At 37.9% G+C, this 26,591-nt stretch overlaps 5 protein-coding genes across 5 annotated transcripts; 1 reads left to right on the top strand and 4 right to left on the bottom strand.

The window, feature by feature from the left end:
• Positions 1–470: 470 nt before the first annotated feature.
• LOC116013961 (probable endo-1,3(4)-beta-glucanase ARB_01444) lies at positions 471–2,915 on the top strand. The gene is made up of 2 exons (XM_031253932.1): positions 471–1,821; positions 1,904–2,915. The coding sequence occupies exons 1-2, from the start codon at positions 513–515 to the stop codon at positions 2,809–2,811; spliced, it is 2,217 nt and encodes a 738-aa protein (XP_031109792.1). The 5' UTR covers positions 471–512; the 3' UTR covers positions 2,812–2,915.
• Positions 2,916–3,497: 582 nt separating this feature from the next.
• On the bottom strand, positions 3,498–6,038 carry LOC116012514 (probable endo-1,3(4)-beta-glucanase ARB_01444). Its single transcript, XM_031252069.1, has 2 exons — positions 4,689–6,038; positions 3,498–4,596 (listed from the first exon to the last, which is right to left on the bottom strand). Exons 1-2 carry the CDS (start codon positions 5,998–6,000, stop codon positions 3,689–3,691), a joined length of 2,220 nt encoding a protein of 739 aa, XP_031107929.1. The 5' UTR covers positions 6,001–6,038; the 3' UTR covers positions 3,498–3,688.
• A 498-nt stretch (positions 6,039–6,536) lies between these two features.
• On the bottom strand, positions 6,537–10,595 carry LOC116012430 (protein trichome birefringence-like 19). The gene is made up of 3 exons (XM_031251963.1): positions 10,028–10,595; positions 7,859–8,211; positions 6,537–7,193 (listed from the first exon to the last, which is right to left on the bottom strand). The coding sequence occupies exons 1-3, from the start codon at positions 10,520–10,522 to the stop codon at positions 6,731–6,733; spliced, it is 1,311 nt and encodes a 436-aa protein (XP_031107823.1). The 5' UTR covers positions 10,523–10,595; the 3' UTR covers positions 6,537–6,730.
• A 3,534-nt stretch (positions 10,596–14,129) lies between these two features.
• Positions 14,130–17,560, bottom strand: LOC116011722 (protein trichome birefringence-like 19). The gene is made up of 2 exons (XM_031251124.1): positions 16,914–17,560; positions 14,130–15,197 (listed from the first exon to the last, which is right to left on the bottom strand). The coding sequence occupies exons 1-2, from the start codon at positions 17,430–17,432 to the stop codon at positions 14,418–14,420; spliced, it is 1,299 nt and encodes a 432-aa protein (XP_031106984.1). The 5' UTR covers positions 17,433–17,560; the 3' UTR covers positions 14,130–14,417.
• Positions 17,561–20,004: 2,444 nt separating this feature from the next.
• LOC116013978 (protein trichome birefringence-like 19) lies at positions 20,005–23,214 on the bottom strand. The gene is made up of 3 exons (XM_031253954.1): positions 22,775–23,214; positions 21,897–22,493; positions 20,005–20,994 (listed from the first exon to the last, which is right to left on the bottom strand). The coding sequence occupies exons 1-3, from the start codon at positions 23,102–23,104 to the stop codon at positions 20,203–20,205; spliced, it is 1,719 nt and encodes a 572-aa protein (XP_031109814.1). The 5' UTR covers positions 23,105–23,214; the 3' UTR covers positions 20,005–20,202.
• Positions 23,215–26,591: the final 3,377 nt, after the last annotated feature.

Raw genomic sequence — 26,591 nt, 5'->3', positions numbered from 1 at the left:
GACTTAATATTTTACAATTCAAATAATTATTAATTAACAATAATATCATTCTCTTAAAACTCTCTTAATCTCCTCCCTCTCTTTGAAGAATTCATTCATGAAAAGCAAGCAAGTCTCTATAATAGCTTTGCTAAATCAAAGTTCAGTTGACAAATCCGTAGTACGGCGTACGGAGTATCAAATTCTGGAAAGGATACGAGGTATCAAGTTAAGAATGTTTTTTTTTTTTTTTTTGAAAAAGTTAATGTTGGTTCTTCTTAAATGCTTGTACTATATAGGTATCAAGTTATGCATATTTTCCCAGATTCTATTCTTGCCTTTTCCATATGCTTTTCTGTTTCAAAGCTATACCTTCACTTGAGTTCCCGCCAAGCTAAGCACAGCCATTTCTCATTTCTCTTAGGACTTGGGAGTATATATACGCACTTCTTTCCTTCAAAGCAATCAAACATTAGCCAGATTACTTCGGACTGTAAATCCTTTTTGTTCTTCGACGTGTTTAAGGATTACTCATGGGACAGGGTGTCAGTCACAGCCGAAGACGCAGAAAAAGCCCAACCCCGCCGCCACCTTCGCCGCCACCTTCGCCGCCACCACAGCCACCGCCTCCACCTTCGCCGCCGCCATCCTCTCCCTCTCCATCTCCACAGAAATCCCCAGAAAAGTCACCGCCGAGACTGTGGAAATCCACCGAGCCTTTCGTCTTCCCAGAAACCCAATCCACAGTTCTTCCAAATCCTTCCAATTTCTTCGCCCCTCACCTTCTCTCAAATCCCCTGCCCACCAATTCTTTCTTCCAGAACTTTGTTCTCAAAAATGGCGATCAGCCTGAGTACATTCACCCATATCTCATTAGATCTTCCCAGCAAGCACTCACTCTCTGTTACCCCTCTAATTTCAACAGTCCTTCTTTCACTTACCAAATTTTCAGCGCAGATCTCACCATAACCACCTTAAGTAAACCCCAACCCGATGCCCATATCATTTCTTCATTCAATGATCTCAGCGTCACAATTGACTTCCCCGGCAACAATCTTAAGTTCCTTCTGGTTAGGGGATGCCCTTTCGTGACATGCAGCATGGACAAGAAAGTAGAACTTACCCTTTCAACCATTCGCGAAATTCTTGAATGTTGCTCGCAGTACAATCAGACAAAACACATCATTAAGCTCAGCAACAACCAGACTTGGCTGTTATATGCTTCTTCCCCCATAAACTTGACTCACAATACATCTACAATCACTTCTACTTCATTTTCAGGTATAATTAGGATCGCTCTATTGCCTAATCCCGACCCGAAATCTGAAGCCATCCTCCACCGATTCAGTGCTTGTTATCCTATAAGCGGCGAAGCTTTTTTCTCCAGGCCATTTTCTGTGGAGTATAAATGGGAAAAGAAAGGCCGGGGAAATTTGCTAATGCTTGCACACCCTCTCCATCTTAAGCTTCTTTCAGATACTGATTGCACAGTTAGTGTTTTGGAAGCATTGAAGTATAACAGTATTGATGGTGACCTAGTGGCTGTTGTTGGAGATTCATGGGTTCTGAGAAGTGACCCAATTTCTGTCACCTGGCATTCAATTGAAGGTTTCAGCCGTGAGGAATCACGCGCTGAGATTATCTGTGCACTTAAAAGAGACGTTGAGGCTCTCGATTCGAAGGCTGTGATAAACACATCATCTTATACTTATGGAAAGTTTATTGCCAGGGCTGCAAGGTTGGCATTGATTGCTGAAGAAGTTTGCTGTTTTGATGTTATTCCAGTGGTTCAGAGTTTCTTGAAGGGTTCAATTGAGCCATGGTTAAATGGGAGTCTTGAAGGTAAAATTGAAGCATGTGCTCCATCTTAACTAAAAGCCTAAACTAATAGTTGGACTGCTTATATATTATTTATGCTCAACAGGTAATGCATTCTTGTATGAATCCAAATGGGGTGGCATTGTTACTAAACAGAGTTTGTCAGACACTGGAGCAGACTTTGGGTTCGGAATCTACAATGACCACCATTACCAAATTGGCTACTTTATCTATGCAATTGCAGTTCTTGCCAAGATTGATTCTGGGTGGGGAAGAAGGTACAAGCGCCAAGCTTATTCCCTTGTGGGGGATTACATGAATTTGGGGAGGCGAGAGGGATCGCATTATCCAAAGCTGAGATGTTTCGACCTGTGGAAACTCCATTCCTGGGCTGCAGGGTTGACAGAATCTGCAGACGGGCGAAACCAGGAGAGCACCAGTGAGGCCATAAACGCATATTATGCCGCAGCTTTGATGGGATTAGTATATGGAGACCCAAATCTTGTGGCAATCGGGTCTACCCTTTCCGCCATGGAGATTCTGTCAGCTCAAACATGGTGGCATGTGAGAGAGGATCCAGAGAACAGTGTATACACACAGGAATTCAGGAAGAACAACCGCGTGGTGGGCGTTTCGTGGGCTAACAAAAGAGACAGCGGCCTGTGGTTTGCGCCCCCGGAATGGCGAGAGTGCAGGGTGGGAATTCAGGTTTTGCCATTACTTCCGATCAGCGAAACCCTGTTTTCTGATATCCAGTTTGTGAAACAACTGGTGCAGTGGACTGAGCCGGTCCTGAGTAGGGACGGGGTGGAAGATGGGTGGAAAGGATTTGTGTATGCGTTGGAAGGAGTGTATGATAAAGAGGGGGCTCTGGGGAAGATAAGGAACTTGAATGGATATGATGATGGGAACTCGCTCACAAATCTTCTATGGTGGATTCACAGTAGAGACGATATTGGGGAGGAAAGTGATAGAGCAAGGAAGTTGTGCTGGTCTCGTCACTATAATCACTAAATCAGTCCCATCAAATCAATCTGTTTGTGTATGATAAATTATATATTCATGTATATATCCCTTAGTAGATTTATGCACTGAAATAAAATCACTCTTATGTGATAGCTTCTTGAATTTATTCAATTCGTTCCATTATTAGGAGGGTGTGCAGTTGATGACATTTTTTAAAAATCAAAATCTAGTTTTTCATACTTACAAATTTATTATATTTGTTGTTCCCAAAATGTAGGATTCAACGCCCAGCCTGACAAAGCATCTGGGAATATATAAATTATAGTAACTCGGCTGAACACAACATGACACACTGTGTCATTGTTCTCAATTTTCACATATGCGACCAACTGAGTTGGTCTTGGTTTTATAACTTGTATGCGCAATCAAAAGTGTGCCAACACAATTTGTTGGAAATCAAGAAGTTAGGGAATAGAAAAATAACTGCTATAAACTATTATTGCCTTAAAAGATTTTGAACCTCTACAAGTCTTTATATAACTCAAAATCTAACTATGGTATTAGACCAAAATTAGAAAACTAGATCCCACGAATTTTATTTTTTTTTTGAAACCGATCCCACGAATTATTTGTATTAAACTTTGTGAGAATAAGAATGTAATCTCCTATGGGCAACTCAACTGGCTCATCACCAAAGACGGAATGCAGCGCCTCCAATATCCAACCCATCAATATTGATCTTCATAAATAATGTATTATTTTCATAAAATAGTTACATAAGATGCAAAATAATTAATATAGTGGCAGATCAGACATTGTTAATTATAAGAAATATACAGTATGAACAGAAGAAATTAAACACACATGATTATACATTTATGATACACAGAGAGATTGATGATTCCATTTCATGCCATGCACGGATTCAATGGGTGTAGTGACGAGACCAGCACAGCTTCCTTGCTCTATCAGTTTCCTCCCCAAGATCGTCTCTACTATGAATCCACCACAGAAGATTTGTCTCAGAGTTTCCCTCCTCATATCCATTTAAGCTCCTTATCTTCTCCAGAGCACCCTCTTGATCATACAGTCCTTCCAAAGCATAAACAAATCCCTTCCACGCATCTTCCACCCCGTCTCTCCTCAGGGCCGGCTCAGTCCACTCCACCAGTTCCTTCACAAACTGGAGATCGGAAAACAGCGCTTCGCTGATCGGAAGTAATGGCAGGAGCTGAATTCCCACCCGGCGTTCTCGCCATTCCGGCGGCGCAAACCTCATGCCGCTGTCTCTTTTGTTAGCCCACAAAACACCCACCACGCGGTTGTTCTTCCTGAATTCCTGTGTGTATACACTGTTCTCTGGATCCTCTCTCACATGCCACCATGTTTGAGCTGACAGAATCTCCATGGCGGAAAGGGTAGACCCGATTGCCACAAGATTTGGGTCTCCATATACCAATCCCATCAAAGCTGCTGCATAATAAGCGTTCACGGCCTCACTGGTGCTCTCCTGGTTTCGCCCGTCTGCAGATTCTGTTAACCCTCCCTCCCAAGAATGGAGTTTCCACAGGTCGAAACATCTCAGCTTTGGATAATGCGATCCCTCTCGCCTTCCCAAATTCATGTAATCCCCCACAAGGGAATAAACTTGGCGCTTGTACTTCCTTCCCCACACAGAATCAATCTTGGCAAGAACTGCAATTCCATAGATAAAGTAGCCAATTTGGGAATGGTGGTGATGGTAGATTCCAAACCCAAAGTCTGCTCCAGTGTCTGACGAACTCTGTTTAGTAACAATGCCACCCCATTTGGATTCATACAAGAATGCATTACCTGTTAAGCAAAAATAATATATAAACATAAATGTGCAGTCTAACTATTAGCTTAGACTTTTAGTTAAGATGGAGCACATGCTTCAATTTTACCTTCAAGACTCCCATTTAACCATGGCTCAATTGTGTCTATCAAGAAGCTCCTAATTCCCGGAATAACATCAAAACAGCAAACCTCTTCAGCAATCAATGCCAACCTTGCAGCTCTGGCAATCAACTTTCCCTGGAAATAAGATTCTGTATTGGTGGCTATAGCCTTGGGATCCAGAGCTTCAACATCTTTGTTGAGAGCTTGGATTATCTTGGGGAATGATTCCTCGTTGATACCTTCGATTGAATGCCAGGTTACAGCAATTGGGTCATTCCTCAGAACCCATGAATCTCCCACAACACCCACCAAATCGCCATCAATACTTCTATACTTCAATCCCTCCAAAACAGTAACTGTGCAGTCAGTATCTGAAAGAAGCTTAAGATGGAGAGGGTGTGCAAGCATGAGCAGATTCCCCCATCCTTTCTTCTCCCATTTGTACTCCACAGAAAATGGCCTTGCGAAAACAGCTTCGCCGCTTATAGGATAACAAGAACTGAAGCGGTGGAGGATGGCTTCACATTTCGGGTCAGGATTAGGCAATAGAGCAATCCTAATTAGGCCCGAAAAGGAAGAAACAGAAGTGATTGTAGATGTATTGTGAGTCAAGTTTATGGGGGAAGAAGCATATAGCAGCCAAGTCTGGTTGTTGTTGAGCTTAATGATGTATTTTGTCTGATTGTACTGCGAGCAACATTCAAGAATTTCGTGAATGGTTGAAATGGTGACCTCTACTTTGCTGTTCATGCTGCATGTCACGAAAGGGCATCCCCTAACCAGAAAGAACCTAAGATTGCTGCCAGGGATGTCAATTGTGACGCTGAGATCATTGAATGAAGAAATGATATGGGCAGCAGGTTCGAGTCTGCTCAATCCGGTTATGGTGATATCAGCGCTGAAAATTTGGTGAGTGAAAGAAGGACTGCTGAAATTTGAGGGGTAACAGAGAGTAAGTGCAGACTGAGAAGACCGGATGAGATATGGGTGAATGTACTCAGGCTGATCGCCATTGTTGAGAACAAAGTTCTGGAAAAAAGAATTGGTAGGCAGAGGGTTTGAGAGAAGGTGAGGGGCAAAGAATTTGGACGGGTCGGGAAGAACACTGGATTTGGTTTCTGGGAATAGGAAAGGATCGGTGGATTTATCGGGTCGTGGTGGTGACATTTCTGGGGATTCCTGTGGAGAGGAAGAGGGTGACGGAAGAGCCGCCTGCTCCGGCTCCGGCGGCGGCGGAGGAGAAGGTGACGACGATGACGGCGGCAGAGGAGAACTTGGGGTTCTGCGTCGGCGGCGGCGACTAGAACTTTGCCCCATGCTTCTACAGATAATCAATGAATAGGGAATGGATTATGAAGAAGATATGATTGATTTGAATATGGTAAGAAAGACGAGAATGATATACACATATTTATACACATATCTGAGAGACTGAGAAGAATGGTTTGTGTTTGGCCGGAATCAAGAAAAAGGTATACTTTGAGAGAGAAGAAAGTATATTGAAAAGCCAAGAATATAGAATCCGGCAAGTGTTCCTAGGAAAATTAGCATAACTTGATCGTTTCCACTCTCCAGTACGAATCCGGTTTGTGTTTTCTTAAATCCTAGGAAAAATGTATTACTAAGACTCAGCTACACACTAAATTGAAATTACAGCATTAAATTTTTTAGAAAATATATATAATTGGGTACCTGAACAATATAAACCTATGCAATTTGAGTCTCTTGATTTTTGCTAACGTGATTAGTATTGCACGAATTAAATTGATCTGATGTACTGTAGTAGTTTTATTTTATACTTTTCGTGTACCAATAAAAATATGTTTTTTTTACCTATTAATTTAGGACAAATATTTAAAAAAAAATTGTGAAGTTAAGTCACCTGATACTGGTACATATTTGTATACAACAAGCATTTTTTTTCCTTAATTTCCACAATACATTAAAGACACTACAAGTGAGATAATGATAATACAAAACCCTTAATTTAAAAGATACAAAGTTAAAATTAAGGAACAGGGAATTGGTGCTGGACTGCTGAGCTGGATCATATGTTTTTCTGTTGCAGAAATTGAAGCTTTTCTTGATAACTTCTTCTACCCTCCATCTTCAGCATATGAAGAAGGAAATCACTCCAAGAATCAATGGGACCAGGCAGACACCAATGAACACAATCATTGTACAATGTCACATTCTCCTGCGGCCAATGTCCGTACCGACTAGGATGTCCGTCCGGCCGCATTAACATCGCCTGCGTCGTGTCCAGCAATCGGAATCGCAACCCCTTCTTCTTCCCTTCCCTCTCCGCCGCCCTGAATTCCTCCATTTCCGCCAGGTAAAGCTCCATGTCTCCGCCCTCCAGCACCGCCTCGCTGCTCCTGAACGGCTTTCGCCGGACACAATTCCCCCCGTCGTTCCACTCCCCGCCTTCGAAATGCGACGGCGCAAACGTTCTCAGGAACGTGATGCCCTTGTAGTGCTTTAGCCCGTTTATGGCTTTAAACGCCGTCCTGATATAACAAATATTGTTTCCCCGGAGGCTCATATATATACAATTTTGGACAATGGACATATGTCTAAATTAAAATAATAATTAGTACTGTTAAAGCGGATCAATCTGTCCCATTAAGCCCGTCTTGTCCCACGCCTAGTTTTTAGCAGACTTTTACGGACTGACCCGTTAGGCCCACAGGCTAAGATTCATACAACTTTAGCCCACCCCACGCGAGTTGCAGGCCCTCCGAACTTTTAGTTTTACTTTTTTTCTTTTGTATATATATATATATATATATATATATATATATATATATATATATATATATATATATATTTTAAAAAAAAAAAAAAATTAGTGCGGGCTCACGGGTCGGCCCGTAGCCCGCACAGGCTAACTCACGCAGATCGTAAGCCTTAGTGGACTATTTTTTTTATATTTTAAAAAAATAGTGCGGGCTCGCGGGTCGGCCCGTAGCCCGCACAGGCTAACTCACGCGGATCGTGAGCCTTAGTGGACTAAGCCCGTTAGGCGCGCTCTTTTGCGGGCCGCTTTTTGTAGTCTTAACCCACTCCATCGCAAGGTGGGTGCGGGCCAATCCGCAAATTTTTGTCCTGACTATTAATAATAATATATTTATCTAATTTCTATATTTTAATAATATTTTCTATATTTTGATACCTGAAAGCCTTCTGGTAGCCGTAGGCCATCGGGAGGTCGGTCACGTCCTCGATCTGACAGAACCGGCACCCCACTCGCCGGCCGTTCTCGAAGTAGACGCCCGGACGGTGGAACCAGTGGCCGGCGTTTATGATGACGTAGTCGAATTCATCGATCTGTGTTGTCCACTCCTCGTCCGGCTCGTCCAGGTAGAGGTTGAACAGCCCCGTGTGAGTTGGACCGTCGGAACTCGCCTGATTCGTCCTCACCAAGAACGGCGACCAATACGTCGCCATTGTGAAGTTGAAAGTCGTATACTTCCATCGTTTGAAGTTTTCGTCCGTCGACGTTGAAACATCGATCGGATACTCCACCTAAAACATCCCATCAAAATCAAGAAAAAAACAATCAATTGGGTAACCAGCCAATATAACTAAAGATATAAACTTGTAATCACAAGATCAGAAATTCAAATCTCAATATTCTTGAGTAAAACATTCTTGAGTAATCTAAGGTCACAGAGCTGGGTTTATCAATACAAACCCTCATATTATCGTCACTCAAATAAAATAATTAAATTATTCAGACAATTGACTTAATAATCACAAATTTTAAATTTGGCTTGATACACATTTCAGATAATAATTGATGATTTTTTTTGGTTACTTAAAAAAATAACGGGCACATGATAACATAGTGGAGAACAACAAAAATGAAGATTACGTATAACAAGATGATCTTGAACGTGTAAAGTTTATGTATATAATATATCCAACAGAGCATCTATCTATGTCGGGAATATTGTTTTAAACTTTGGGGTTGATGCAGAGATCCACAGGAACTGCATTGCTACAACAGTCAACGTAGCAGATCATAGACAAAAAACAAATATTTGTTTGTGAAAATTCCTAGATCGATCAAGAAACATGTCATTCACGATCATATCATGGCTACCACGCATGTGAACGAACTGTAAAATGCCAAGATTGGATTCCCTCTGAATCTTTTTTTTAACCTAGTAATAATATATGTGGTAATCAGTAGAATATGTATATATATTCTTACGGGTATACAACAAAGTTCTAAATTTGACTGTTTATTATTTGAGATTGTTAGCTATAGACAATCAGAGCTCTACTAATTTATTTCATTGTGTTCATTTTCTGATTAAGGTCATAAGATGTGTTTCGTCCAAAACGCATATTCAAATAGTAGTTACGGGTTCTTTGTGAATCAAAGGCTGAAGTAAAGTTAGCTAGCTTGTAGCATCCTTAGTAACAGGTAAAGAGCCTGCACTTTATGCTCTACCAGGATGCTTTGGGTCTACAATGATTATAATTCTGGGAACTTTTGGCTTTCTTTAAGTTTAAGTAATTAAATCTTATGGTTTACGAAAAGGGAAATAATAACCCATCATATGAACAGGCTGATGCATCCACACTATTCTAAAATCTTAACATTTTATATTCTCTATTTGGCTTGTTCGTATATTATGAATACAAAATATGAAAAGTTTATCATATCAATCAGTAATATCATGAGAACAATGTCACATAGCACCTAATACAAATTCAAAATATCATTGTCAATGAAGGCCTTAGATAGGAAAATTTTGTATAATTTCTGGGGTGGTTAAAGTGTACAGTTCACTGTATGCTAATCATTGTAAGACTTAATAACAATAGTGATTCCTTCTTCAAGAATTCACCGAACTTTGAAACGTTAAATGGCTTAGGTTACTAAACCTTGTACTTAACTTGACCTAATCTTTGAATTGCACAATATACACAGGAAATACAATGATTCCCAATCAATAATACATGGGGAGCATGCAGGACCATAAACTGCAAAATGCCAAAAAACAAAAAACTGAAAAGAATTTCCTTAAATAATTGGTTAAACGAAATTCAGGTAAAAGATTTATGTTGTGTCATTGTTTTATATTCGATTTTGTTTATGTTTCTTTTTTTCTTTCTTTTTATAACCAGAAAATCAACAACCACTTTTTAAAAGTGTGCATGGGTAAACTTTTTCATGTGATTGTAGATCATGATCCAAAAATAATTTTCAGATTCTGTTTCTGTTGATATATTCTGTATATGCAGTTGACAGTTTATATAACTGTAGATATCATATTATGAGTCAGTAATGAATTAGCGGGGAATATAGGGAGGGAAGTTGAAACCTTACCCGAGACAAGAGGCATATCAAGGATTGCATATGGTTCCGTCCGACAGAGTCTCCGACAAAAGCCAAAGACTTGTCCCTAACGATGTCCAAGAACTGGAACGGGTTAAACACGGGCATGTCGCACCCGTCGGGCTTCCACCGCCACTTCATGAACCCATCGTCCGGCCGTCCGTATTTCATGCAGTTCTGGTGCTCGTGGATCGCCCAACACGTGTCATTGGTGTAATACGGGCCATTCGGGTTGGGCACCCATTCCCCGGTGAAAATGTCGCACCCCTCGCCGTCCGCCTTGATCTCGATCTCCTCCGCCTCCTCCCCGTGGAACGGCGGCGACACCTCCTCCGACGCGTCGAGGGCGGCGAGATTTGGGTATTTATTATTGAACGACCGGAAAACCGGGACCAACGTTATTGCGACTAATGTTAGGAAGGCAAACGTTACTATCTTCGGACATTTTTGCGCCGTGGAGCTACTTTTTCCGGCGGGTAGCTCCATGGATTTGTAAGGAGAGAAGGTGGGGAAATGGGAAAATGGGAAATGATTACAACAACAACAACAAATAGATGCTTAATTGCTTATTTGTGATTTGTATTATAGACAACACCAACGTGGGACTCATATGTTTATTATTATTATTATAATTATTATGGTTTTAGTTGTACCTACGTATCCCTGATTAATTATTCCTACTTCATTTGTTTACCCTTCACAACATGTATTATCACATAAACAGTCATTTATATATGTCCATTTTACCCAATTATACGATACTAGCTTAGTCATCTTCTCATTCGTTTTTTAAGTAGTAAATGTCACCTTTGCCCCTATAAAAAATTAAAAATATATGTTGCAATTTCGGCCGGTAAAAGAAAGAAAATACTCTCGGTGCGCACGAAAATTATGGTCTGACTGGTGGGCTTATTACGCCATTTGTGATTTACCTCTATAGTGGCTCTACCGGCAGAGTCCGTAGGCTTAGGATTAGTTCGGGAAATCTAGGATCACCTAAGTATAGCCGTTTGAGGGGGGAAACAGTCCTAAAAGAAGTTTCCACAAATTAAATTCCTAAGAGGAAAGGTTGTCAGAGCACAAAAACACTCTAGTCGTAGTGTTACACAATTCTATTTGTTAGTGAACCAAAATTAAAAAAGAATTACAATCTTTTTTTTTTTAAGCCGGTGGTATTAATATTGTTTGGTAAATAGCGTTTTGACAAAAAAAATGATTTTGAACACCTTAGTGGATTGATCGACTAAGTCAAAACGTTAAAATAAAATTTTTAGCTTATTTAGTTGGTGTTTACCATCTTTATAAAATAGTAATACTAGTCAAAATAGAAAACACAATTTACCATTAGCTAATGGTTAAATGTTAAACAAGATCATTATATTGCAGTGATGAGTGGTTTAGCTATCTATCATTCCCATGGCTCACCGAAAGGCAAAAGTCTTAATAAAATAATGAAGCATTCCTAAAGTGTATACATATGGATATGGATACATATGGAGTGTATTCCCCGGCGGCCCCTACAAAAATAATAATGCCTGAATGTTGAGAGGGTGAACCAACTATTCCGTCTTTTAATTAAAATTAAATTTTGGAGCTATTTCATTTGACTAAGAAAACTAATTAAACGGTTCAACCCACTCGAATTAATCAGAATATAACTTTGATAATCATAAGATTTTAAATTTTTCTTAATGTGAGTGGTTTAATGGCTTCTCAGTTTGAACCAATCAACTATATATGGATAGTTTAAACTAGTTCACGTTTTTGTAATTTTTTGTCGACTAGAGTCACAAGACACGCTTCACTCAGAGTACACCTCCAGACCAAATAACAATTAAGTACTTATGAACTTATTTTATATTAATTGATCAATTGAACGATGTCCCGATAACTAATTAAACTAATGATGTTACAAGTAATGGGGAAGTAGTTCGAAGTTGATCTTGATCTAAAAGTAAAGAAGACGAACGTGTTAGGTCCAAGTCAAAAGCAACATACCATAATCATTGTATTTATAATTTTATATATATAGACGTGACATAGATGAAGTGCAGCGGTTGATCATAATTCATAAATATGATTTCGTGTTTCATTATCTCTTGTAATGACTGAAACTGGTGGCTCCTAATATTAGGCCTGCTTATTTAACGTTACTTACGAGAATATATATATACTTTCTTTCAGATTAGTCTTATAGTGGATATTTGATAATGTATGTATACATAAAATAAAAAAAAATACCATGATCAAGCTAAAGTGTTAGTATAAGTCAGGCTTTCTCTTGAGTAAATTTTAAATGATGTGGAAGTGATTTATCGCATTTGAATCAGTCTCAAAGTAGTAAGAATATTATATGTTGTATGAAAAAATAAATAAATAAAATACCATGATTGCATAATCAGTTATTATTAGTTTATTACTATGAAAAAAAAAACTATTGTCATTATATTCCTTTTGAAGGTAAAACAAAAATAATGAAAGACAAATATTTGTTTAGCCATTGTATAATAGGAGAATTTTGATAAGAGGTACAATAATGCAAAAATTCAAGGACATTATGGAAATTTTAAGAGGTAGACTGGTAGGCCACCATAACATTGTTGTATCAGTAGTTCCAATTAATACAATAATCATATACTTAATCCCCTTAAGATGGTGTAGTCTGCTTGTACATTAAGATTTATCAACTTTAATTTACTCCTGTTTCTTTTTGAGTGCCATGGAAGGAAAGGACCAAGTCCTCTAGATTTGTAGAAAACTAAACATGTATAGTCACATACATTAGTCCGAAAAGGGCGGTAGAGTGAGCAGAGCATAATTATTGTACCAAAAATGTCACGAATTCGATTCTTGTCAACACCCACATGGTCGAATTATCGCACAAAACCTTCTTATGTTTATCCAATACATACTCTCACGTAATAGGGTTACACTTTTGTGAGACCATATCCGTGAAACGGGTCCGGTCAATGTGAAAATGTAATACTTATACTTAAAAATATAATACTAATTAAGAATAGAAACAAAGTGCTTTTTTTCGAGTACTCGCACAAAAAGTCAATGCCTCCACTGGAGTTTGAAATGGGAGAGACATAGAGGTGCAATTGAGCTACATACTATTTGGCTAATAAAGTGTTTGTTACTTATAAAGAAAACATAATACGTTTGAGCACAAATGTATTACAATTTCTCTTATAAATAATGTTGGCAAGTGTTTTTTACTTATAAAGACAAATGTAATACTTTTAAATCAAAATGTAAAAGTATTAAATTTTTCTTCAAAAATATTACTTTTTCTCACATAAGTAATCAACATTTTATTCCTCATTTAGTGTTAGAGTTTCTAGTATATTACATTTCATATTGACCCGACTCGTCTCACAAACAAAGATTCGTGAGACAGTCACGTACAAGTTTTTACCCAAGTCACATATGTGATTTTTTCTCGTTACCTAAAAAAAAGCATAGTCACATCAAATGGCTTTTTTTTTGGTTTAATAAACACACACAAAAGTAACAATAATTATACCATGGACCCGAGTCCACTTTGCAAGGTGGACTCGTTACTATTTACATACTGAATTCACAATTCAAATTGTTAACATTCAATATGTAAATTGTAAACTTTGGCCACAAGGTGAACCTGGATCCATAGATTAATTTGCCCAAAACCAATCAGAAAGCTTTAAAGTGGGCCCAATAGGCCAATGGGAAATGGATCTTATAACAAGCCTAAAATCACGAGTTTTTGTTTGGATCAAATAAATCAGAGCCCACGAAAGTAGCCCAGTTATTTTTTAAAAAATTCTTCTATTTTTCTTACCTTAAATTATTGTGTGGTCCAGGTCCAGTTTTTCACAAAAACAGCAAACCATTAATAAACAAAAAATTTTAATGAATTGCAGATTTTGGTTGCCTGTTTTCCTCTTATATATACTGGGACCACTGACTGATCTTAAATGGCCAATAAGCAATTATTTCTACCAAAAAAATGCCTTTTCTTCTTTTCAGCACCACTATGCATGATAACCACAAACAGTTCACATTAAGCCATTGAATTATGCAGGGAAAGAAGAAACTTAAGAGCAGCATGAAGAAGACTTCATAACTAAATATATAAATAACATTATAAATGAATAAAATTTGAACTCATTCAATTCAATAGTTTACATGGTGGGGTATAGATGTGTGGGTCGGGTGATGTATGTAGTAACCATCGACCCATTACCATCCCGATTTTCAAACAAAGTAAAATATGTGGGACGAGTAACGTATCTAAGTAACCTCCGACCCATTGCCATCCCGATTTTCAAACAAAGTAAAACTTATAAACCCGTAATGGCAATCAAACAAAAAAGGGTACATGATAGAAGTACAAAATTCACCTTGATGATCTATCTTGGACCTCCCTCTTGAGCAATTCCAGAAAGAAGTCTCCCCAGGTATCAATTGGCCCGGGCAAACACCAGTGCACACAGTCATTATAATATGTGACATTAGGGTTCTGCCAGTGCCCATACTTATTAGGATGTCCATCCGGTCTCAACAACATCGCCTGTGTTACATCGAACAGTCTTAATCTCGTCCCCTTTTGCCTCGCTTCTTCTTCAGCAATCCTAAATTCTTCTCTCTGGATGTCGTACGAATCAAATTTGAACTCGCTCAGAGCCGAGTCGTTCCTCCTGAATGGCACTGTCCTCACGCATTCTCCACCTTGGTCCCAAGGCCCGTGTTCGAAGTGTTGAGGGGCGAAAGACCTCAAAAATGTCACGCCCTTGAAATTTTCCAGGCTATTAATTGCTCGAAAGGCTGTCCTTAAAGCCCTCTGGTAGCTGAAAGCACTCGTCAGTTGGGTAATGTTGGGATCTGAGCAGTAAAGGCATCCTGCGAGTTTTCCCTCTAGGTAAAAACTGGTCGGTCTGAAGAACCAGTGGCCAGCATTGATTATTACATAGTCGAAATCCTTGATTTTGGTAGTCCAAGATTCGTCGAACTCGTCCAGATACAGGTTGAAGGGGTTCGTGTTGATTTCAGAAAACGTCACCCCCGTCTTGACCAAATAGGGCGACCAAAACATCGTAATGTTGAAGTCATAATCTCTGTACACAAAACTCTTCCGATTGTCATCCTTCGTTTCTGAAACGTCCAAAGGATATGTTACCTGAAAAAGGAAATATAAAAGTTGGACCGTACCCTTCAACAATAACAGAAGAAGGTTTCAATCCCAATCCCTTTCAACCTTTTTTAATTACATTACAGGTCTACAGGACATTATAATCTCCGTGGTCCCGAGCCATTTGAACTGATTGGTTATCTCTTACAGATCTATATTAATGACAGAAGACAAAGGGATCTGAACATATAACCGTGAATTAATGTCCCTCGACAGGGAGATCACAAGGCCTACTCTATGTCCAACTCATCTTAGGGAAAGCGAAAAATCATAAAACTATAATGAATTATGAACTTCATATCAAATTTCAGTCGGTGTCTTGTTTTAAAAGGTTTGCTTCAATGATTATTTCTATGGAGTACATTTATATATATACACACATTCATCTCACATCCAAATTGCTTAAAAATTAAACATGAAAAAGGGGAAAGACAAAAGACAAAAGGGCATCCTCTACATCTTTACTATGTATGTCATCATAAATCCCTTGCTAACGAAAGAAGGATTATAATTTATAAAGACAACATTGTAAAACACGGCTAAGAAAAGTAAGGTTAGGTTCTTATTGCACCAAATTCATCTAACGTTTTCCATTTTTATCTCGGATCCAAATCGAAAGCCCCTCCAGTATGGTGCTCCATTATTCTACTTCAAATCTTGAAAAATACATAAGGAATTATTAGTACCAACCCTTGGGACCCATGCCATTCTGTTTCTATATGGATTCAGATCTACCCATTTCACAGCCATACGCTGTCCCTTTCTCTAGGCCAAGCAATGAATCATCACGGGACAAAATCAACCAGATTCGTGACACAGAACACTACTAAAACCACATTCTTTTAACTTCCAAATAGCTGGCGGCAACATTAAATAAATTCATAAACCGAAACATTTATGTCACTAATGCAGGGGATAAACAAATATAATATACTAAACACGTTGAAATTAACATTCCATTGTGCCATGTAATTGGCAAATCTTAACATGGACCACCACATTCTGCAATAGGGCTCAGTTTTTCCATATCTTCACAAAAGCATAATCTTTTTGCATAGATTAAGAACTTGACATATTAAGCCAAATCACAACACCATAGTTTGATTTAGATAATCTAGTATTTACATATTTGACAAACAAACACAATTGTATGGTTTACTTAACTCCAAATCAATTATGGATAAAGGAAGAATCAAGCAAAAACATTATTCATAAATCATAACTACAAGCTTTACCATGCATAATTGCAAGCTTTACCAAATAAAATATATAATAGCACCCATGATAATGTCGGTGCTTTTATTATATTAGTATTTGCTTTCTTAAAATATGTTCTTTTGGACAATCCAACCAAACTATTGACTTGGTAACAATGTTTGACTGGTGAGGACAGCTAATTAAGCTTCCTGTTGAGCATATAATATATAAACATAAATGTGCAAACCCATGTCTAAGTTCATGGGCCACGTCACCCAATAAAAAGAGACTATGGTCCAGTTAGCATATAATATATAAACATAAATGTGCAATCCAATTATCAGTTCAGGTTAAACAGAAATAGATGCATAAGTTGACTGAGGTAATGAATTCCAGCACAGGTTCAGATTTTAAGACGATGAAGACATGATTTTTGAGGAGGAAAACATTGAAGCAGACAAAGGGGCGAAATTCAAGGGATTAAGGAAAAAAAAAAGGTTGTCGTACCCTTGACAAGAGGCAAACCAGCGACTGCATATGATTTCTGGCAATGGAGTCACCAACAAAGGCCAAAGCTTTGCCCCTCACGAGCTCCAGGAAGTCGAACGGATCAAAAACGGGCAGCTCGCACCCGTCGGGCTTCCACCGCCACTTCAAGTACCCATTATCGGGCCGCCCGAACTTCATGCAATTCTGATGCTCTTGAATCCCCCAACACGTGTCATTCGTGTAATAAGGCGCCTCCGGGTTTGGAACCCACTCTCCGGTGAAGATATCGCAGCGGCTGACGCTCTCCGCCGTCCTGATACGCCGCGGTTCGGGCTTGGGCGGGCTCCCGCTCAGATCTGCCCCGATTTCCTCGGTTGTCCGTTGGTTTGGCGGGTAAAGATCGACTTCGACATTTGGGGCTCTGTTGAAGGTGTAGTAAAGTGGGAAGACAGTGAGGAAGATTATGGTGAGGGCGAGTGGGAGGATTATTTTGGGAGTTTTTTGGATTGTGGGTTTCTTTGCAGAGGGGAAATCCATGGAGAAGAAGGAGAAGAAGATGAGGGAAGAGTCTACAGTGGCATAGTGTGAGAAGGGAAAGTGAGGAAGAACAGAACAGCGCAGGAAATTGCTCCGTAACAACAGCAGGGACTATAGGGAGTGTATATATTATAGGAGTATTGATGGATATTGGAGGCATTCTTTAATGGTATTTATATTTGTTTTCGTTGAAAGTGCATGGACTAGTTTTGTACTTTTTTAATCGAGTTAATTCCATTTTTTTGTCATTCATTTAGAGTTAATTCTATTTTTTATCATTGATCTATAAGTAACAATCTATAAATTCTTTTTTTTTATTAAAATATTTACTCTTAGTTTTAGTATTATTGTAAAATAGCATTTTTATATTTTGACATTCTAATTTATTTTAACCCTCGTTTCCAAGCATTTCACCATATTTCACAAGGATCCCAAGACATATCACTTCATTTAACTTATCTCACAATTCTTTTAGGATAATATTCTATCATAATTTGATCATAATTGCAATAAGCGTTAAGCACTAATCGAACGGTAGTATAGTGTGGCGCCTAGGTGGCTAACTATTAAAAAAAAAAAAGAAAAAAAAACAGTGCACGAGTTTAGGAGTATGTCATATATATATAATTTAAAAAAATTAACAATGCTGACTCGCACAAATTAACTCGACTAACTTAGCTAAATTGAACGAGTTAACTCGATCGAATTCGACTGATTTCATCCATTCGTTGCCAATTAAGTCGAATTGGGCACTTAAGTGGCCGACAAGGCAGTCACTTAGGAAATAATTTGTCTTGATTTGAGGGCGTCCAGGCGGCCATCTAGACCAATTTTTACAATAGTGAATTTTACAACAGTTTGTACCCGTACAAATTACAGTCATTTTTATCATTGCACACAATTTTACATTTTTTCCTACTCCACGTTATACGTACTAGTATTATATGTAAATCCCACCGTCCAATATCCAATTGAATCTGTCATTAAATGCCCGACATGCAACCCCTTTTACTCTTGCTCTTTACAAACTGCAACAATATTATTAATAAAAAATATAAAACTCCCTTGAATGATGTGCTCTAAGAAGAAAAAAAAATAATGTAAAACAAAAAACATCATGACCTGTTAAATTTTCTTTTCAAACTTTATCTAGATATAATCAATTGAGCTGGCTGATAACCTGTTAAACTTACTCATAGCTTTAGTAATAATTAATAAATATAATCATATTATTCTACTAAACTACTACGGGTACAACCTAGTTTTTCAATATTCTTTTACAAACAATTTCAACGAACATGTCACTCTTGTCTTATGTCATTTATTATATATTATTAGTTGGCAATTACTTTTGGACTATTACTTCACATCAAAATTCAAATGCGACTAAAGTTTTGGCTTTAATTTTGAAGAGCAAATTCCCTTTATTTATGTGTGTTTTGTTTTATGACCAAAATAATCAACAACATGTCAATGCAATTACTAAAAAACAAAATGTATGGCTTAAGAAAAATTATAAAAATAAGGTATTGTTATTACATTGAGTAAAAAAAAAATGTGAACTCATCACAATAATTTTTCAACAGTATTTATACTGTTCAAATCATCGCCAAAGACCTTGTGGTCTAGTGACATCCGGTCTCCCGGTTAACACTACTCATTATGCTTCAGGACTCAGTAGATTAAGAAAGTAGCTATGAACAGATACTACATTGTAACAGAGTCAGTAGTACTCAAAAAAAGAAAAATCATCAACTAAGACTCGTACTAAATAAAGAAAATAAATCCCTCAAATTAAGAACATTAATTACAAATTGATATTCTAAACCATTAAAAACGTGATCTCCAAGTAATTAAGCAAACTATTTCTTAAAATTTAATCGACCTTCTAAAATGTTGCAAGTTTTAGACTATATAAAAGTTGAACCAATTATTTGGACTAAATGATCATCTGGACCGAGGGAGAACACCAGTCCATAACTCCATATGCGTCCAACTCATCAACGTGCGTTAGCCAATTAAGCTTTAAGATCATTGACTATTAAGTCATGAATATTTAGCCTTGAAAGCATATATCTATAGTTAATTTTTCATTTTCTGCATATTTAGATGTCATATCGTGACCAAAATTGAAATAGATTATACGATAAAAGATATCATGTGTTAATACCATCTTGACCATTTAAACTACGTTAAACATCTGATAATTTTGGAGGACTTAACTGTATTAGACAAATTATATTACATACTTTATTACATCAAATGAAGAGTTCATATCATGATATGTATGTATTAGTTTTGTAAAGATTAATTAAATTTTAACCAGCTTAGTTGACACTCTTATTCTTTAATAGATGTCGAGAGTTTGAACCTGCACAAATCCTCCTGACTTAGCTTAGATGGTCAACCTAAGCCCAATTTTAAGCCAATTGTATGTATAAATAAAAAATAAATAAATAAAGAGCTTGGAAAGGGTTTGCCATCTTTTTCACCCTAAACAATAGCACTAATATATCCCGTATGAGCAGGTCAATTGGTCAATTAGGTGAAATTTAAGAAGAAAGAATAAGGATTGAGTAACTAAAAGTTTAGTCCATGTGTTCAACAGAAGCACACTACTCTATTATTTCAAATTTCTTTAGACAACTTGTGTTGATCTACTGTCCGCTACTGTAGTAATAAAACCAACACTATTACAGAGTAAAACCAACTTATCAACCTAATTACAAGAACAAGATGAGTTTACAAAAACAAAATGAAAAAAAAAATTTCAAAATTCAGATTTTCTATCTCCTCCTCCTCCTCCTTCCCTCTTCATCAACTCCACCAAGAAATCATTCCAAGAATCAATGGGTCCGGGCAAGCACCAATGCACGCAATCATTCGTCAGCGTCACGTTCGGATTGGGCAACCGTCCGAACCTACTAGGATGCCCGTCGGCCCGCAGCAACATCGGCACCGTCGCGTCGAACCACCTAAGCTTCATCCCCTTTCTCCTCCCTTCAATCTGCGCCGCCTTCAATTCCTGCAACTGAATCCTATAAAACTCCAAATTATAATCGTCCAAAGCCTTCTCGCTCTTCTTCAACGGCTCCGTCCGCTTGCAATCGCCGCCTTTATCCCACGGCCCGTTCTCGAAGTGGGACGGCGCGAAAGATCTCAAGAAAACGACGCCGTTGAAGCTCTCCAGCCCGTTGATTGCCCGGAACGCCGTTTGGAACGCCCGCCGGTAGCTGAAATAGGACGGGAGGTGTTTAATGTCGGTCTCCGGGCAGTACTGGCAGCCGACGATTTTGCCGTTTAAGTAGAAGTAAGTTGGGCGGAAAAACCAGTGGCCGGCGGAGATGATGACGTAGTCGAAAGTCTCGATCTGGGTCGTCCAGGATTCGTCGAACTCGTCGAGGAAGAGTTTGAAGGGACGTTTGTTGTCGTGGGGGTCCAGCTTTTCCGTACGCACCAAATAGGGAGACCAGAATTTGGTAATATTGAAGTCGTAATCTCTGTATTCCCAACGTTTGAAGTTTTGGTCGGGTGTGTTAGATGCGTCCACGGGATGTGCTACCTGGGAAAAAGAAGAAAAGAAAACGTTTTTGTTTCAACTTTGCGTAAACAGCATGATCGGAAATCATATGTTTGAATCATTGAATGGGTTGGAGATTCATAACATTTGCAAAGTATATAGTGGTCTTTTCTCCTTGTCCGCCGGCCAAATGGCAACAGGAAAGTGGTAACATTAGCTTAATTGGTCAATAGTTGGTTTGGTTTGAATTGAATCAGCAAGATTTATTTTATTGTAACTTTTATCAGTAAAAATCACAAGATTGGAGTCTAACATCAATTAAGTTTGTTAGACAGTTGATCAAAGAAACTAAGACTAAAATCCCAGAAGAAGAGGCTAAAGAAGATGAAGAACTGACTTAATCAAAGGTTCTATGCGAATTCAAAGGCCTAAAATTGTTATTAAAAAATTGTTTCGTTTCAAGCAAATGCACATTCCCCTTTTTTCTGACAAGATATAATTTTTTTTTTTTCTTGCTATCCCTGCCCGATTCAACTGAACCTAATTTTTAGAAATTGGTCCGTAAAGGTTCAGAGTCTACAAACAAACAAACAAGAAGAGAAAAAAAAAAACAAACAGAAAATCTAAAAAGAAAAACGATGAGTAACTAAAAAAAGAAGTAAATAGAGATATGGGAAGTCTTCCCGCTACCTATAAGATTTTAAGTTTTTCTAGGTGAAAGTGGCTTATTGACTCTTGGTAGTTTGAACATATAATCATTTACTTGGAATTTATCTTTATACCCTCTTGGATTGTAGCAGTAGGTTCATGACCTCATGCAGGTTGCAGTGATTAACTCTTTTGCTAACGCTCATTATTAACTTTTTTTATTATTGATTTTAGCAGAATTTATTACTCTGTAAATTATTGATTAATGCAGATTTTTTGAGTTTTAAGCTTATTACCCTGGAGAGGACGCAAAGTAACGACTGCATATGATTTCTGGCGACGGAATCTCCGACGAAGGCCAGAGATTTTCCTCTAACCATTTCCAGAAACTGTTCCGGGTCAAAACTGGGCAGCTCACAACCCTCCGGCTTCCACCGCCATTTCAAGAACTCGGTGTCCGGCCGACCAAATTTCATACAATTCTGATGCTCCTGGATTGCCCAGTCGCACGTCAAGTTCGTGTAATATGGCCCCTCAGGATCCCGAACCCATTCGCCGGAGAAAATATTGCACCCTTCGTTATTATACGCCACTTCCGACGCCAAAACCTTAACATCATCATCATCACCGCCGCCGCCGTCGCTCCTCGCCGCCGGTACCTTCGGCGGCGCTTCCGTTTTTGACACAATTCTCGGAGCAGTGAAAGCCGCGTCACGGCGTTGACGCCGCCGTGACCGTCTCCTCGACCGCCTAGACTTCTTTCTCGGCGCAACCTTCACCACCTTCTCCTCCACGGCCACCGGATTAACTTCCTCGAAACTTAAACTCGCCGGAATTTCAAGATTACTCTTCGGGGCCACCTGAACCTTCCCCTCCTCCACCGCCGCCGTTACCTGTAAGCACATAATCCACGTTAAACATTCAAAATTACAAAAATTTTGCATTTTTAGTGGATTTTAACAAGAAGAAGAAAAAGGAATCATCCATTTTGGATGATAAATTATCATTAAGACCCTATTTATATTACTTCAGAATTTTTAACAGACTAAATTTGATAAAATCATCAAAATCTAGTACTTAAATTGAGCACAAAAAATTGTTTAAGACTAAATTGAGTAAAATGGAGGACAATAGGATAATAATAATCGTAATAATAATAAAAACGTTACATTACCATGTTAATGTCGACGATATTGGACGATATATTCTCCCGATCCTCACGATCACTATTACCATCAACAACACTATCTCCCGCCGCCTCTTGCGGCGGCTCTCCGGCCCAATTTACTGCGGCGGGCGACGGCTGGACCGGATCGTCGCCGTCATCATCGGAAGAAAGACGGGAGACAATGGTCTGGGAGTAGCGAATGGAGGGATAAGAGATGGAAACGACGGTGAATAAAACTAAGACGGCGACGAAGGGGATAACTTTGGGGACGACTCCTCTTCGCCGCGTCGTCTGGGGTTTTCCTCCTGCGACATGATCGTTGGCTTGGGGCTTCATTGTGGATTGAATTGAATTGAAGAAATTTAGGAAAGGAGGAGAGTTGACAAGGAAAGAAATATTGAAGAAAATGAAAGAATGTTTGTGAATGATTATTCATAGTATGCATGTTTTGCGCTGACTTCACAAACAAAGCGACGGTTTAAGTTGTATTGGGTATAGTAGTACACTAGTACCCACCCAAAATGGAAACAAATGGACGCAATACAATTTTCCTAATCCGCGATTGCAGAGAGGGAAATTTTTTTTATTTTTTAATTTTATAAGTCTGAATAATTATAAACTACTGTATTTAATACTTTTAATACTAACATATTAAATATGAACCTTAAAAAATCTAGAGTTTGAACAATTTATGGCCATTAGCTCAAAAGCCAACCAGTGCCGAGAAAGTACTAATTGTCTCCACTGAGGCTCGAACCCACTCCCATCAGGGACACTGGGTGCCACTAGACCACAAAATATTTGGCATATTTATATAGCTTAAACTACCAATTAAGGCACTTGGCATAAATATTGAAGGTAAATCCCATACAAATCAAGGGCATTAATTACAAGTTAATCTTTTAAAACATATAAGTAAAACAATATTCTAAACCATAATGAGCTTGGGCTTATTACGCGGCTAAGACCGAATACTAGACCATCTATATTTAACCCATCAATTATAATGTCAATATGAGAAATTTAAGAGGAATGTTTAGTATTGGTCTGTAAAATCTGTTAAATATTGATATGACAAATATAATCTCTAAGTGCCAACAAGAAACAATACTTATCATTAAAGATAATAATTGAGAGACTAGACGTGAAGGAACCAATAAAAAAAAATTAAGTCAATTATTTTTCTATAATTTAACAACTAAAAGCGGTCTTCTACATTTTTATTTCTAGAAGACCGCTTTTTTGAAAAAAAAAGCGGTCGTCTTCTAAAAATAAAAATGTAGACATTGGAAGTTTACAAAAGGAAATGCCATAGCCGACTGTTAAAAAATTATTTTATCACATATTTGTTTCCGTTGGCGCAAGTGGCACGTTGATATTTCAAAACGGACCGGCTCAGCGTTTAAAAAATGTAGCAAATTAAATTTGACTGATCTTGGCCAAACCAATTAAATTTTATCTTGAATACAAGGACAAAAGACACCAACTATAAATTTTAACACATAAGAGTTGCTAAAGGAAGCTGCAGGGTAGTGTTCAGAACACTCAAGCTCCATTCTGGTCCACTATATAGAAGTTGAGGTTTGCCACCCAAGATCAAAGCTTTTATTTGGCAGTTGTGTTCTATCTCCCTTCCAACAACTGATCATTTGATTGCAAGGCGAGTTCAAGTCTCCCTAATATGCCAACTTTGCACTCAATTAAGCTGATGAATCTGCCGTTCACCTCTTTGTCCAATGCCCTATTGCTAGAAAGTGCTGGGACTTGTTGGGTGGTATCGATTATTCAATTGGACAGGATTTTCACGAATGGTTGGAGCATCACTTCAAGGTATTGGCATCTGATCATCTATGTCTATTACTCAGTGTTTGTTGGAAGATTTGGGATGCAAGGAATGACAAAATCTGGAACCGGTTAGTCGTCCCTGCTTTTGCCATTGTTCGTGGAGCTCACGTGTTTCTCCAAGAGTGGATATATGCAAATTCTGGAGAAGAGGCAGATTTAAGCGGTCCGAATCACACAATCTGTTGGTCCAAGCTACAGAGGGGTTGGAAGAAACTTAATGTGGATGCAACACTAAATTTTACAAACAGAAAGATGGGCTTCGAGCTTGCCTTGAGAGATGAAGATGGAGCTTTTGTTGCTGCTAGAGAGGTTCCTTGGTCTGGCCTATTCAGACATGATGAGGTTAAGGCTATTGGTGTCAAAGAGGCGTTGAAGTGGCTGAAAGATCGCAATGAGGATTTTGTGGAAGTTGAGACAGATGCAAAGAAGGTGGTCACTGGAATTCTTAGCAACAGTATGGTTACTTCTTTTGATCTTTTAGTGAATGATGTTAGGAAATTAACTACTGAGTTTGTTAATCTTAGCTTTTTGTTTGCAAAATGGTCTGTGAGCAAGGTCGCCCATTTCCTTGCTAGAGAGGCCTTGTCCAAGTCTGATCGTATAGACTGTGTTTCAGTGACTTTTCATTCCCTTGTTCATGTTTTAGAGCTTGACTCTATTTAAGTAATATATGCATTTTCAGTTCAAAAAAAAAAATAAAAAAAATAGTCAAGCCCACACCAATACAACTAGCAATCAAAATGACCATCATATATATACATAAACATCCAAGATACACAAAGTCCACATGCATCATCAAGAAACCAACCAATGAGTGCAAAAATGTTCTTTTCCATAATAATGAGAGATTCAATACATCCGTTAAATAGTGTAAGAAATATCAAAATACGAATCTTAATTTTTTATTTAAATTTTATTTCAAAAAAATTTTTATTTAAATTTTTGAATTTAAATAGCTTAATTTTTGGATTTAAAGTTTTATTTGACACTTGATGAGGTCAACAAAGAAAAAAAAAACGGCTATAGTGTTTTGAAAATGCTAACAAATGCCCGACAATTATTATGCTTCAATAGGTTGAGAAAGTAGTTATGAACAGATACTGCATTGTAATAGAGTTAGTAGTATTCAAAAAAAAAAAACTGTAACTTATCTTCCAATAGTTGTTTTTAATAATAATAATAACAATAATAATAGAATTATTATGAGCTATTATTTTCGCCTTTATTTCTAAAAAAAAAACAATAATAATAGAATTTATTTAAAATTCATATTAATATCTATCAATCAATTCATATGCCCTTATGAGGTTAACTGAAAGGGCAAATGATATTTTTAATCAAAACCCATGATAAATTGTCCTTAGCACAAAAGCTATTTTGCAAAATAGTAATGAATAAAACTATTTTTTTAAGAGTAGCTAATGTATTTTTTTGTTTGTTTGTTATTATCATTATTATTTTTTTTAACTTCGTTGAAATAGCTTAATTTTTAAATTTAAAATTGTATTTGACACTTAAGGAGTTGCTGTTAACAAAGAAAAAAACGGCTATAGTATTTTGAAAACAAATACCAATTATTATGAGCTATTAATTGTCGACTTATATTTTTAAAATTCATATTAATATCTATCGATCAATTAATATTCCCTTATGGGTTAACTGAAAGGGCAAATAATATTTTTCGGAATCCCTTTGTCTAAGAACTTATCAACCCCTGCCGTATACAAAATAAATTTTGTAGTTAAGTATAGACGTATCTTCCCTCCCACAGTAGATAAATGTAACGGGAATTAATTCTAATTCTCACATGATGAAAAAAAAAAAAAACGGAAAAGGTCTCGAGAAGCAAATGACCCTATTTGACCACTGTACATTGCTAGCATCGGAAAATGGAATAATCGAGAATCACGAGTAACTGACCGGGAAAGTTCACGCTAAGAATTAAACTCGAGTTTTTTTTTTTTTTTTTTTTTTTTTT

The sequence above is a fragment of the Ipomoea triloba genome, chromosome 3 (genome assembly GCF_003576645.1).
Source record: "Ipomoea triloba cultivar NCNSP0323 chromosome 3, ASM357664v1".
Taxonomy (NCBI): domain Eukaryota; kingdom Viridiplantae; phylum Streptophyta; class Magnoliopsida; order Solanales; family Convolvulaceae; genus Ipomoea; species Ipomoea triloba.
The sequence above is the reverse complement of the archived record's forward strand: the minus strand, read 5'-3'. Positions and strand labels throughout refer to the sequence as shown.